Raw genomic sequence first — 13,719 nt, 5'->3', positions numbered from 1 at the left:
ACTGATTGTCTCCTATTTAATGAAAGACACACCTAGCTTCTCCACATCGTGTACTGGGAATAGCTTCATGCAGTTAATTATTCTTATTTTCCTTTGCAGGCAGTTATTCCAGGGTCGGAATCCACCAACGGTAAGTATCGTCTTCTGGGATAAAGTCAGAATCAATGCTTTTATAAGTGAGTTTTTATACAATGGGTGTTAATGACAGCAGAACATACAATTTATTTTCTTGACCAAGAAGATTCTTACTAAGAGCATCAATTCTGATAGCCGTCGGGCTCCAAAATGGTTGTAAACTCTCACATGCATGACTCCGGGACAAGCACTCAGTACCATAATGTGTCTCCCCAAAAAGTGTTGTGCACTGAGACAATGCTGAGTATAAAGCACAGATGAAGGATGCCCGTGGTATTTTACTATGTATGAGATCATTTTAGATTCTGGCTGTGTATGAGAGATTACCACAGTATTGTGCTCTGTAAAAGAGGTTACCACAGAATTGTGCTGCATAGTATCCTGATATAGACGATGGATTACCACATCATCATGCTGAGGATGAGAGATTAGCATGGCTGGACAGGGAACCCAAAGCAGCCCTGGCAGATTTTGTCAGACCAGCCCCTGTACGGTGCACTGGGATACAACAGTATTTATTGGGGCCTTTCAAGGACTCCCTCACTATCACCCTCCAACAGTGCCCTTCATCTCCCCATAACCACTCTCATGTGTATCTCATTTGTTTTATAGCAACTTTCATATCAGTATAGGGTGTTGGAGGATTTTACATAACGCATATATACAGAGACAATGAATCATACGTGTGTAAATCTGTGTACAGAAAATGTTACATAAGACAAAGGGGACTAGAAGGTTTAGGAGTCAGATGTCATCTATACTGATAGGTATTATTTAATAGTGCTTGGTCTGGAGAAGCACAAATTCAGGATTCAAAACATAACACCGTGGTTGGGATTGGATTTACTAATAAGAAAGTATTTTTACCCAAACAAACCCATTTTAGCAACATTATGATAGTGAAAGACTGGGCAAAAACATAACTTCCAAACCTGTATCATGCAGTTTAGTTTGCATGCAGTTCTTTGGTGGCAGTTTATAGCTCACTGTGTTAGATTACCATCGAAAGTTATAGACCGCAAATAACAGAAAGATCTCTGTGACAAAAGCAGTAGCCCACTGAGCTATGCCCATAAAGTACAGATCTGTGATCTCCATGGTGCATGTTCTCTGCAGCAGCTTATTCACCTTCTGCGCTACTTTAGACAAATCAAACCTGCCAACAGACAAATCCCCAATCTCTGTCCAGTAGGAACAATAATCACCAGAGATATCAATCTTGACAATTTTACTGTTGCCTGAAAACTGCTGGATATAGAAGAAACTCTGCAGAAAGAGTGAGAATGAGTGATTCGCTGATTTTGTTACTGGGGCTGATATTGCAGCACTGTTGCAAAACAATCCCCCAGTACTGAAATCACCCCCACCCCTCCAGCTTCCCAGAGCAATGCCCAACGCCTGAGTCGGACAGTCCATGCTTGGATATTACCTCACTACTATGATATGTATGACAGATTATCATAACACTGCTCTGTGTGTGAAAGATTACCAGAGTACTATGATGGTGAACAATTATTGTTAGTGGTGGTTAATTTTTCATTATCATGCTAGTATTAACAAATGTACACCATTTAGAGTTTAGTGTTAACAATATTTTATGATTATAGTTCCACATATTGGTTTCAGGTTTACTATACTCCAGATAGTTATTTTTTTTAATTTTTTTGTTTCCCTCCAGTAAGTTCTCATTATCACATTCCCTTTTTTAGCATTTTGACTCTGTTTCACACAGTACAAATATACTCTAACATTTTTAGTCATTATCATGACAAGTCCTATGCAAATTGTCTCTCTCAATGTCAATGGCTTTACTAATTACATTAAAAGGAAGAAAATTCTTTCCTATTTAGCCTCCAAACATACTGACATTGCTCTCATCCAGGAGACTCATCTATCAGATATAGAATCAGAAAAATTAAAACGAGATTGGGTAGGCCAGATTCTTTACAGCTGCAAATCCCCTTCTCACATATCATGAGATGCTACATTCCACACTACTACTAGAAAAAGTGGTGTAGCCATTCTAATACGGAAAACACTGCAATGCCAAATACTTCAGTCATGGTCAGATGAGTATGGTAGATTTGTTTTAGCGAAGCTTAAAGTTGGTAACAATATATTAGGAGTGGGTTCCATTTATGCCCCTGTTGGGACTAAAGCCCCCTTTTTCCTTCATCTAAATAGAATTCTAACAGAAATGGGAATTTCCAGAATAGTTTTGGGAGGCGATTGGAATCTTGCGCCAGATGTGATCTTAGACAGAACAGGTCCCCTGGACACAACTCATGGTAGAGATAGAGCCATACTCGGAGACATCAGAGAAGATCATGGTTTGATCGATATCTGGCGTTTACTACATCCATCAGATAAGGGTTTTACATATCACTCGACAGTACATGATTCCCATTCTAGAATAGATTACTTCCTTATTTCACATTCTATTACACCACAAGTACTAGATTGTGATATTTTAGAAATTGCACTGTCAGATCACGCTCCTATCAGTCTCCAGCTTGATTGGGGTCTGAAACGCCCTTGTAGGAAACCATGGCGATTAAACATATCGCGCTACAAACTACCGGCAGGAAAGTCACAATTACAATCACATTTGACTACTTATATGAAAGACAACAAAGGATCAGTTTCTTCTCCACAAATCTTATGGGCAGCCGCAAAAGCCACTATTAGGGGACAAATTATGAGGGATTCTGCCATAACAAATAAACGCAGAATAGAACAACAGGCCATTTTGGAAAATGATATCAAAATACTGACACATACTCATTTTAGTAATCCAACTGAAGCTTCCAGATGCAGATTGGAAAAAGCTAAGATGGAACTTAATACACTATGGGCCTGATTACAACTTTGGAGGAGGTGTTAATCCGTCCCAAATGTGACGGATATACCACCAGCCGTATTACGAGTTCCATAGGATATAATGGACTCGTAATACGGCTGGTGGTATATCCGTCACTTTACCGTCACTTTTGGGACGGATTAACACCTCCTCCAAAGTTGTAATCAGGCCCTATATACTTCTAAAGCAGAATATATGCTATATAGACTTAAGGCTCGCAATTATGAACAAGGAGAAAAAGAAGGCCGTTTACTAGCGGCACGATTAAAACAGCGAGAAGCTATGACAGCTATTCCAGCTATATATAACCCTGAGGGTAAATTAATAACTGAGACTCAAGCAATAGCTAATACGTTTGCAGATTATTATACCAAGTTATATAGTTCAGAACTTGATGATGACCTCCTCAAAGAACAGGAATTCTTTGATAAAATAACACTCCCCTGTCTCAATGAACAGGACCGGCTCACACTGACTGGCGAAATAACAAAGGATGAAATTGCGCAAGCAATCTCCAGTCTCCCATACAATAAAGCACCGGGAGAAGATGGTTTTCCTGGGGAATTTTACCGTTGGGTAAAACCAGAAGCAATAGATGTCCTTTATGAGGTTTATAAAGAAGCAGAGGAAACTGGTAGTCTCTCCTCACTCTCAAATAAAGCTATCATAACTGTCCTTCCCAAACCTGAGAAAGATCCATTATACTGCAGTAACTATCGTCCAATATCTCTTCTGAATACAGATTCCAAGCTGTTAGCCACCATTCTTGCCAAAAGACTCAAACAAGTTATCTCTAAACTCATACATAATTCTCAAGTTGGATTCATGTCAGGCAGAAACTCTCGTAGCCATCTCCGCACTTTGGCTCACATACTTTGGTTTTCCAAGGATGCTGGAGAAGACAGAGTAGCATTATCCTTAGATGCAGAGAAGGCCTTTGACCGCATTGAATGGAGCTATATGTTCCGTACATTGCATAGGTTGGGATTAGGTGATGATTTTATCTCTAAGGTTAAATGGTTATACAAGACACCATCTGCACAAGTGAATTGTGGGGGTTTCCTTTCAAAAACCTTTTTAGTGCAAAGAGGTACCCGCCAGGGTTGCCCTTTATCGCCCCTCTTATTTCTTCTTGCACTTGAACCACTGGCTGCAGCAATAAGACAGTGTTCACAAATAGCAGGCATTCCTACAACAGCAGGCATCTCAAAACGACTTCTATACGCGGATGACATATTACTCACACTTACAGATCTACCTACTTCACTCTCGGCACTCATGTCTACTATTTCTCACTTCTCAAACATATCTGGATACAAAGTCAATTGGAATAAGAGTGAAGCTCTCCCATTGTCCCGGGGCACAACAAAAGCAGCTATCTTAGGCTACAATTTTCAATGGAAAGCGGATCGCCTGAAGTATCTAGGTATTTATATCAACACTGGTTTAGAACGTATGATTCAAGATAACTTAGATCCACTCATTGCTAAAACGAAGTCAGAATATGAAAAATGGTCCCATCTTAACCTGTCCTTTTGGGGTAGAGTCCAGGCAGTGAAAATGATTATAGTGCCTCGTTTCACATATGTTTTAGGTATGTTACCTTTGACAGTTAAAATATCAATACTGCGAGACATTGACAAAGGTATTAAAACCTTTATTTGGGGATCTCTGAGACCTAGACTCAAAATCTCCAAACTGATTGCTCACAGGCGATCTGGTGGCCTTAGTTTACCATGCATTGAACATTACTATACAGCCCTCCATTTATCGCAATTGGTTTATCTTTGGCCAATACAGGATGACCCCCACTATGGGTTCTCATTGAAAAGCAATCTTTACAGGTATCTTCAGGTTTGCAAATGTTTTATACTCATAAATCACCTGCTTTACAAAGTTCTAACCCTATTATTCAGTCTATGCTTAAGATTTGGATACACTCCCACAAACTCCTTAAGAGTAATCCAAGGCTACATAATAAGGCTCCCATATGGCATAACGCTGATATTAAAATAGGGAAACAGACAATTTCCTGGGATACATGGGAGAGAGCAGGTATTCTAATGCTGGATCATTTATTCACTTTAGAAGGCAAGCTTAAAACCTTTACAATGCTTCAGATAGAATTTCAACTCCCTAGCTCTCAAAAGGGGAAATACTTACAATTGAAACAAGCTCTACTTAGTAGACTAGGACCATTTCCGTGGATACCTGAGGATTCCCCAGTCGTACAATACTTAAAAACTTGGGGGAAATTGAAAGGAGCGGTCTCTGGATTTTATAATCTCATTGTGCATAAACTACATTCATCACCATTACTAGCACAACTCCACGTCAAATGGCAAGGATTACTTAATGTAGCGTATTCCAATGAGGACTGGACGGATGTTGTTATGAACATGGATAAAGGAATCAGAGAGGCAAGAATGAAATTTACTCTTTTCAAAATTCTTCATAATTGGTAGTGGTCACCACAAAAACTCAAGGCAGCAGGTTTACTACACCATTCTACCTGTTGGAGGTGTCCTCATGAGGACTGTGATATCCTACACATTTTATTTCAATGTCCAGTTTTGACGGAATACTGGTCTTCTATAACTTCCTCTATACACAGAGCTATAGATGTGCCCATTCCTTTTTTTTTTTTTTTTTTAAATTATTTTATTCATTTAAACACAAATCAAATAAACATACATTAATACAGCAGATCTCTCGACAAGAGGATAAGGATATATGAGAGCCATTACAAATCGTATAACTACTGTGGTATCCCAAATCGCAGGCGGGTCTCTGCCAGTATCTCTCTCTATATGTTGATATCAAGGGATCCGTTCCAAAAAAGAGCCTCCACACCGGAGGAGCGAAAAAGTCCGCCGCCCCAGAGTAGGACAAGGACAGACACACCCAATGGTATTAATCTGACATCGTCGAGCAGGAAGAACTGCAAAAAATAACAGTTGCAATAACCTCTAAAAACAGGCAGGTGGAGCACACATTCACATCGTGCAGGATTATCATACAACAAGATAACTCGCATGATCTGAGGGGGAATGAAGCGCGCAAATGGGAGACATCAGTCACACAGCGCCCTCAGTTTGCGTCGCCAAATATTCATTTAGAGGGGCCCAGATAACTTTGGGGCGGGATCCCTCTAGCATAAGTTCCCAGAATATTAACAGCTGATCATGACAAAAAGCAGCATCTCGTAACCAATCAGACCTACGGGGGGCTCTCCCCTGGCCCCAGCACATCGCGACTCTACGCTTAGCCAGCAGCATGAGAAGGCCCACCAAGCGTCTATGCGGGCCCTGAACCTCGTCCATATATCCCAACAGCGCTATCTTAGGGGAGAGGGGGACCTCCACCTCTATCATTTCAGCAATCGACCGTCTTATCTCCTCCCAAAACTTATACACTTTCGCGCACTCCCATGCCAGGTGAAAGAAGCCCGCGTCCCGAGCCCCGCAACGAGCGCAGCATGTATCCGCTAGCAGCCCCATGGAATGTAGTTTCTTGGGCGTATAATATAGTTGGTGCAGAAACTTAAAATGCAGCAGGCGCAATCTATAATTCTGGGACAGTGTCCTCATATGAGCACAACCACTATGCCACATTGCCTCCGGGATAGGCTCCCCCACATCTCTCTCCCATGCAGTCCTAGAGGACACCACAAGGCCACTCCCCTGCTCCTGCGCAGCATTATACAGCTTAGTTATCAGCTTGGAGGGGGATCTCGCGCTACAAAGTGCCTCCAGAGCACTTAAAAAAATCGATCTCGCAGCAAAGCGCGGACCCGGATAGCACAAAAACGTTGCAACGGGGTGCCATCGCATTCCGAGAGTGCATCAGGAATATCCAACAGCCGACCGTCCACTACCCAGTCTCCCAGCACCGTCAAGCCAGCGTCTCGTAGAAACCTGCGCACCCCACCATCACGAAACATCTGGGCATCAGCCACTGCCATAACAGGCAGCGAAGGAGCAAAGGGTGCAGATATCCCGGCCCGCTGCATTAACGCTCTCCATGCTCCCGCAGTGCAGGAGACTGTGTCAACTCCTCCAGAACGGGGGGGAACCCGACCGCCGAGCGCGCATACCAAGCCATCAGGCCAGACAGAATCACTTTCCGGTGCAAGGTGTGGCATATAACGGGTCGGATTCAGCCAATAGTATGCAAAATGCGCCTGTGCACAGTGATAATATAACTCCAGGTCTGGGGCTGGCAATCCGCCCCGCTCAAATGGCAGCGTCAGTTTCTCCCAAGCGATACGGGACTGTCGCCCCGCCCATGCCAGCCGAACAAAGCGCAGATCTCAGGCGCCGGAAATAGGCCTTAGTAAGTGGAAGGGGAAGATTCACGAATAAATACAAAAATTTAGGGAGTACCACCATCTTGGCAATAGCAATGCGACCAGTCAGCGAAAGTGGCAAAGCTTTCCAGACCTCCACCTTTTCCTCTAGCCATGTCAGCGCTGTCCCATAATTAGCAAGCCGAAGCGATTCCGCGTCGCAGCACAGGTGTATGCCTAGATAACGCACCGGTCCATCTGCCCAAAACCAACGGGTATCGCAAGTCAAATCTCTCCACGCTAGGAGTTAGTGGCAGGATCATTGATTTCGACCAATTAATAGTGACCCCAGAAAAATTCCCGAAGCGAACAATTTCATCTATTAAGATGTCTAATTTCTGCCCGGGGTTTCGCACGTATATCGCGATATAATCTGCATATAAAGATATCAAGACAGGGCGTTGCCGGAACTGTAAGCCGCTATTGCTATATTTCTGTCTCAGTCCCGCCGCCAGAGGCTCCATCGCAGCCGCGAAAAGAAGCGGAGACAGCGGGCAGCCCTGTCGTGTACCCCGCGAGATCAGGAATGGGGCCGATACACCACCGTTAAGGCGCAGCCTGGCAGTGGGAAGGGTATACAGCAACCTGATCCAGTTCACAAAACGCGCGCTGAGACCTACCCGGTTCAGAAGCGCAAACATATATTCCCAAGCAAGGGAATCAAAGGCCTTAGTTGCATCAAGAAACACTGCAGCTACATCATCGTCTGTCTCTAATGATCCCAGCACCGCAAAGAAAGTACGCAGATTATGGCTCGTTGATCTCCCAGGGATAAAGCCTGATTGATCCGGAAGCACCATTCTAGAGAGTAGTGGCTGTAGGCGAGTCGCTATCATTTTTGCGAGAATCTTGTTATCAATGTTTATCACGGAAAGTGGGCGATACGAATCGCATCGTGTCGGGTCCTTCCCAGGCTTCAAAACAGTTATTATTAAAGCAGGTCGGGAGTGACCCAGTCGCCAGAGACTCCTCATACACCTCCAACAAATAGGGAGCAAGGATGTCCACATATTCTTTATAAAAAGCAGGGGTTAAACCATCAGTGCCCGGAGATTTATCTCCGGGTAGGCTTCGAATCGCCGCCGCCACTTCCTCTACTGTGAACGGCATATCCAGATACATCCTGTGTGCCTCCTCAAACCATACTAGCGCAATGTTCTCAAAATACTCCTTCATATCTGCCTCCCTAAGACCCACCGGTGGCGCGTATAGCTGCGAGAAATATTCTGTAAATACCTGCATCACGCCTCCCGATCCGGTCACCCTGCCGCCCACAGAATCTATCGCCTCAGTAACGTAATTACTGGCCCAGGGGCCACGCAATAATCCCGCTAGTGTCCTCCCGGCTCTCTCACCCTCACCATACCTGCGAGCCTGTGCGTGTCTCCCAAGGAAACATACCTCTTTTAGAGAGGCCTCCTCATATAGGGACACCTCACGCCTGATTTCGGCAAGTACCTCGCTTGACCATGTCGCCTCTAAGCGCCGTTCCAGATCGCCAAGCCTCCTTTCGATATCAGCCGTCTCCCGCCTTAAAGCTTTCACTATCCCATGCTGCTTTGCAAGTCACACCCCTCGGATAACCACTTTAAATGCCTCCCATACAGTGCCGGGGGAGTCTACCGAACCTTGATTCTCCTAAAAAAATAACCGAACAGCCTCCCGTACTTCCTCTTGGAAGATGTCGTCCCGGAGAGCACCGCTGGGCAGCCGCCACATCACTATCGGTTGTAAGTCACTAGGTATCGCCAGGTCTAATAACGCCGGTGAGTGGTCTGACAGCGTACGGGGAAGATGGTCTATTGCTCTAGTCCAAGCCTCCACATCTCTAGTGCCCAGCCATCGATCAATACGAGACCAACTGCTATGGAAGTAGTTCAAGCAGGTGCCCTTGCGCACTCCTATATGTCTCTGCCTCCACAGATCCACCAGCGCACCGCTATCCATTACTGCTGTCAGAGATCTCGCTGAAGAAACGTGTTGCGTCCTAGCTGCACTCTCTCGGTCCAGCCAAGCATCTAGGACTACATTAAAGTCACCGCCCCAGATCACAGCTCCCGCTCCCAGCGACTCCACTAGGCGCCATATCTCCAGGAAAAACTCTGGGTCATCTACATTCGGCCCGTACACAGCTACCAGCCGGCAAGCCCTGTCCAACAACACTCCACTCAGTATTACGTATCTGCCATTGGGGTCAGAAATAATTTCGCGCGTCCGCCACTGCAACCCCTTTCGGGTAATGATTGCAACCCCACGATCGTAGCTAGAGTATGTAGAATAGTGAGCCTCCCCGACCCAGCCAGCTTTCAGCCTGCCAACCGTCGATGCCATTAAATGCGTTTCTTGTATCATGCAGATGTCAATACCATGACGCTTAACATAAGCCATCACCAGCCGGGCCTTTCGGTTATCATTAAGTCCCCGCACATTCCATGTCAAGCATCTCACAGCAGAGGTAACATCATCCCCCATCCAGAACCTCAGTCATACAACACTGCGCATGAACACAGCTCTCCACCTGCCACGAACTTAACAAATAGGGAACCTGATACATTCCCCAATTAGCCCCATCCTCCCACCACCCACCCAGGCCCCCCAATCGGACCCTCGTAGAGACCCACCCAACCAACCCCAAAGCCCACACTGCAAACATAGAACAGGTAGCAACCAGACTCATCCGTGGGGGCAGAAGCCTGCCAATCGACTCTCCACCCAGGTGTTCTAGGGGAGAGGGGCCACGGGCCAATCGACAGCTACACATCAGGGGCCAGATCGCGGGGCGGACCCACACATCCCCACAGCTTCAGGCGTAATGGTGTTTCGCACATGTCACTTAATCATTGTCACTGAGAGAGGCGTCCTCAGCGCCCACTCCCCCCGACACCCCCGCCCCCAACTGCTTGGGTAATCGTCTAGCGAACTTAGTCACCTGCTTTGGATCCGAGAAGTACAGCACTTTGCCTTCATGTCGCACCCTCAGTTTAGCTGGGTATAACAGGGCAAACCCAACTCCGGCCTGGCTGAGCAGGCGCTTTGTCGGTAGGAAAGCCCGCCTCTGGGCCTGTACACCTGGGGTATAATCGGGAAAAAAGTTAATTTCGGAGTTCTTATATACTAGAGGTCTTTTCTCCCTAGCTAACCGGAGCACAGTATCTCGGTCCCTATAATTCAATAGTCGTGCAATAATTGGGCGTGGAGGAGTGCCAGGAGGGGGGCGAGGGCCCAAGGAGCGATGTGCCCTCTCAATCACCAACAGCCGAGAGAGCTCGCCAGCAAACATCTCTTGTAACATATTCGCGACAAAGTCCTCCATGCGGCCCATGTCGGTTGCCTCCGGCAGCCCCACGATACGGATGTTGTTGCGTCGGGACCGGGCCTCCAGGTCCTCATTTTTGTTTCGTATCACCTCCAGGAGACGCTCCATCTGCGCAATCTGTTCTCTATCACCACTGCGCGCATCCTCTACCTCAGATGTGCAAGTCTCCAGAGTCTCAAACCTGGCATCGTGGTCATCCACCCGGGCTCTGATGCGGTCAAGCCGCTCCGATACATGGTCCAGCTTAGCGTCTATACCTGCCAAGCTGGTCTTAAGTTCCATGAACATGGATCTCACAGACATCTCTGGAGACTCCCCTTCGGCGTCTGCATCTCCAGGCTGGGAGGCGGGAGGGGCACCGCGTTTTTCTCCTCCAGAGAAGGAGAGTTTAGCCTGTCGCTTATCTGCCTTGCCCATCTTGCAATACTTCACGGATAATGCAACAAGCGCCAGACCAAGTGGACCTAACCAAGGCTGCAGGTCTCTGTCTCCGAAAATTCACCCGGCCGGCAACTTCGTTCTCTCACTAGGCCACCAGGCAGCCCTCAGGCGCACTTTACAGTCTCTCCGCCTCCCAGGTCAAATCCATTTCCAGTATAGGGGTTCCACAAACTCCATCAGCAGCAGGGAGTTCCACACATCACAGGAGGAAAGGGGGGGGGGGGCAGCCGGGCACCAGATTCCAAAACCAGGATGTTTAAGCCCCACGGGCCAGGGGAGAACTCAGGAGCACGCTGCCGTACCAGCCAGGGTCTCCGCCCCCAGCCTCGCTCCTCGCATCGCTCCTCACCTGGATTCGTGCTGCCAAGGCAGTGCAGGGCTCCCGATGCAGTCCGCAGGGCACCAGCAATGTTCGTATGGAGGCAACCGGGGGCCAAATCGGGGTCCCCCCAGGTCGTCTCTCCACCAGGGCCCCGAATTCAGGCCCTCGCCTCCTCCAGTCTCAGCGCGCTCCGAGAGCCCTTATTATCGACCGGGCCCAGCGCGCACCTGCCGGGGGCCCGGGAATCGGGAAGCTCGGAAGAACTCCCTAGTTGAGGGTCGGAAGAGGCCCAGGGGGCCGGCGTCCCCAGCCGCCGCGCACCCCAGCAGCAAACAGCGAAAGAAAGGGGGGGGGTGGGCCGCGGCCCGAAGCAGCCGCCGATCAGGCTCCCCGGACTCCCCCGCACCCCTGACTCCTCTCCCTTCGGCCGGGAGCAGCCCCAGCGTCTCTCCCCTCCGCACACATTGCAGGAGTCAGCGCGCGCGGGAGACCGCCGGCGCCAGGCCCCTCAACACGGATCCAGCTCCTGGGCGCCCACAGCAGCCAAACCCAGCTCGCGTAGCGTCTTTGGGGTCCCCAGGGGGGAGTCTCAGGGGTCCGCTCCCTTCACCGCCACCTGCAGGATAAGTTATATCGCATAAATTGCCCGGCCCCGGCAGAGCCTCACAGAGTGGCGGCCATCTTGCCCGGTGGTCAAGCCACGCCCCCATGTGCCCATTCCTTTAACAGAAAAATTAGTTATATTACATGATGTTACTGATCTCCCAAATCTAACAAACCATACAAGACGATTGATTGCTATTGCACTCACTGTAGCAAAAAATTGTATATTACGACATTGGAGAACACCACAACGTCCTACACATGATGAATGGCTTATTGAAATGCATAACATGGCATCATATGAAAAGCTGATTTACAGATTGCAAGATAATGTTGGGATTTTCATCCAAATTTGGAAACCCTTTCTAGCTAATACATTTTCTATTAATATTCACACGTAAACGTTTTCTCATACTTTGTCTCCTATCTTTATTAAGATTTTTTTTATTATTGTTTTGAGTCATGCTAATATTAAGACAGTTGACATCTCGCCCATTAACACTGTTATTTTAAGTAGGATTTACTGTTCACCAATTCAACACTGTTGAATTGGCAGGAATATCTCCATTTGAAATGTTATATATGTGGATTTGCATGATATTACTATCTCCACTGTCTTCTAACAACCTATAATATATGGTTTAATACATATTGCATAATTCTTTCTTTCCAGATTTTCTGTTATAGGTCTACTTCTAAGAGTTAATGCACAGTTGGATGCCTTATAAATAATTTCATATATTGCATTTACTGATATATGTATAATGTTTTTTTGTTTTTTTTCAGTTTTTTGTGTTTAGAAATCTGAGAAGTTAATATTTCATAATATTTTTCATATATGGCCATAATTTGATGTATTGTTTCTCTATTTAACACAGTCTGTATATTGACATGTACTTCTCAATAAACATATAAAAAAGTATTAACAAATGTAAATTTTTGGCTTTTCTTCTTTGCAGCAGCCCTCACTACGTCCTCAACCACTGTAAGTAATACTACAACCCTTTCTGTTCCCCCATGACTTCTCTGCACAAAATAATTTTTTCTCTGGTCCTGGATTCAAGTCAGGTGCAGACCAGACACTGTGCTACATTTCCAGTTGCTCAATTATCCACATATTAGTGATTCAGCCCCCTTTTCTGTTAGCAGCCAAAGTAGTATTGTTTCTCCTAAGCTGGTACTCTGTGGCCTCCCTTGCAGACTTTGACATTCAGAGTTTTGTTCCTCTGTGGCTGTCTGTCAGTGGTAGCATATGATAAAGCCAAAACCAAAAATGTTTCAAAAACGTTTGCCATTCCATAGGTCTTGGTCATAGGTGTCTGCTTAAGCACAAACAAGTCAGCACCGTTTTTGTAAACCATGGCACTCCTTATGGTTGCACTTGTCACAACCAGGCCTTTGTACACAGAGTACATCAGGCACTAAGGAAAAAGGGTGCTTCGTTCAATTGGAAAGAAACACCAAAAACTCATATGCTTCTGGTGATCATAAATACTGCCTGCAGAAGCTAAAGTTTGCTTCTCTTACCTGTTCTTTAAATAGTTTTAAAATTATTGGCTTGTTCCCCATGACCACTTCATACAGGTAATCCATTAAATCTTCTACCACCTTCCAGTGAAATGCTGGTCTGTTGAAAAAAGGTTTTGTTTTCCTTGCTTCAGAGACCAGTTCACTTCCCTTCTCCATTTTGTTCA

General features: G+C 46.2%; 1 protein-coding gene across 4 annotated transcripts in view; it reads left to right on the top strand.

Annotated features, from left to right (window-relative positions):
• Positions 1-13,719, top strand: part of PRPF40B (pre-mRNA processing factor 40 homolog B) — a 178,269-nt gene that overhangs the window by 16,000 nt on the left and 148,550 nt on the right. For all 4 annotated transcript variants that reach the window (XM_069230521.1, XM_069230522.1, XM_069230520.1 and 1 more), the window contains exons 5-6: positions 100-130; positions 12,985-13,010. In XM_069230521.1, coding sequence (XP_069086622.1) covers positions 100-130; positions 12,985-13,010 — 57 coding nt within the window. The remainder of the gene's footprint in view (positions 1-99; positions 131-12,984; positions 13,011-13,719) is intronic.

The sequence above is a fragment of the Pleurodeles waltl genome, chromosome 4_2 (assembly GCF_031143425.1).
Source record: "Pleurodeles waltl isolate 20211129_DDA chromosome 4_2, aPleWal1.hap1.20221129, whole genome shotgun sequence".
Taxonomy (NCBI): domain Eukaryota; kingdom Metazoa; phylum Chordata; class Amphibia; order Caudata; family Salamandridae; genus Pleurodeles; species Pleurodeles waltl.
The sequence above is the reverse complement of the archived record's forward strand: the minus strand, read 5'-3'. Positions and strand labels throughout refer to the sequence as shown.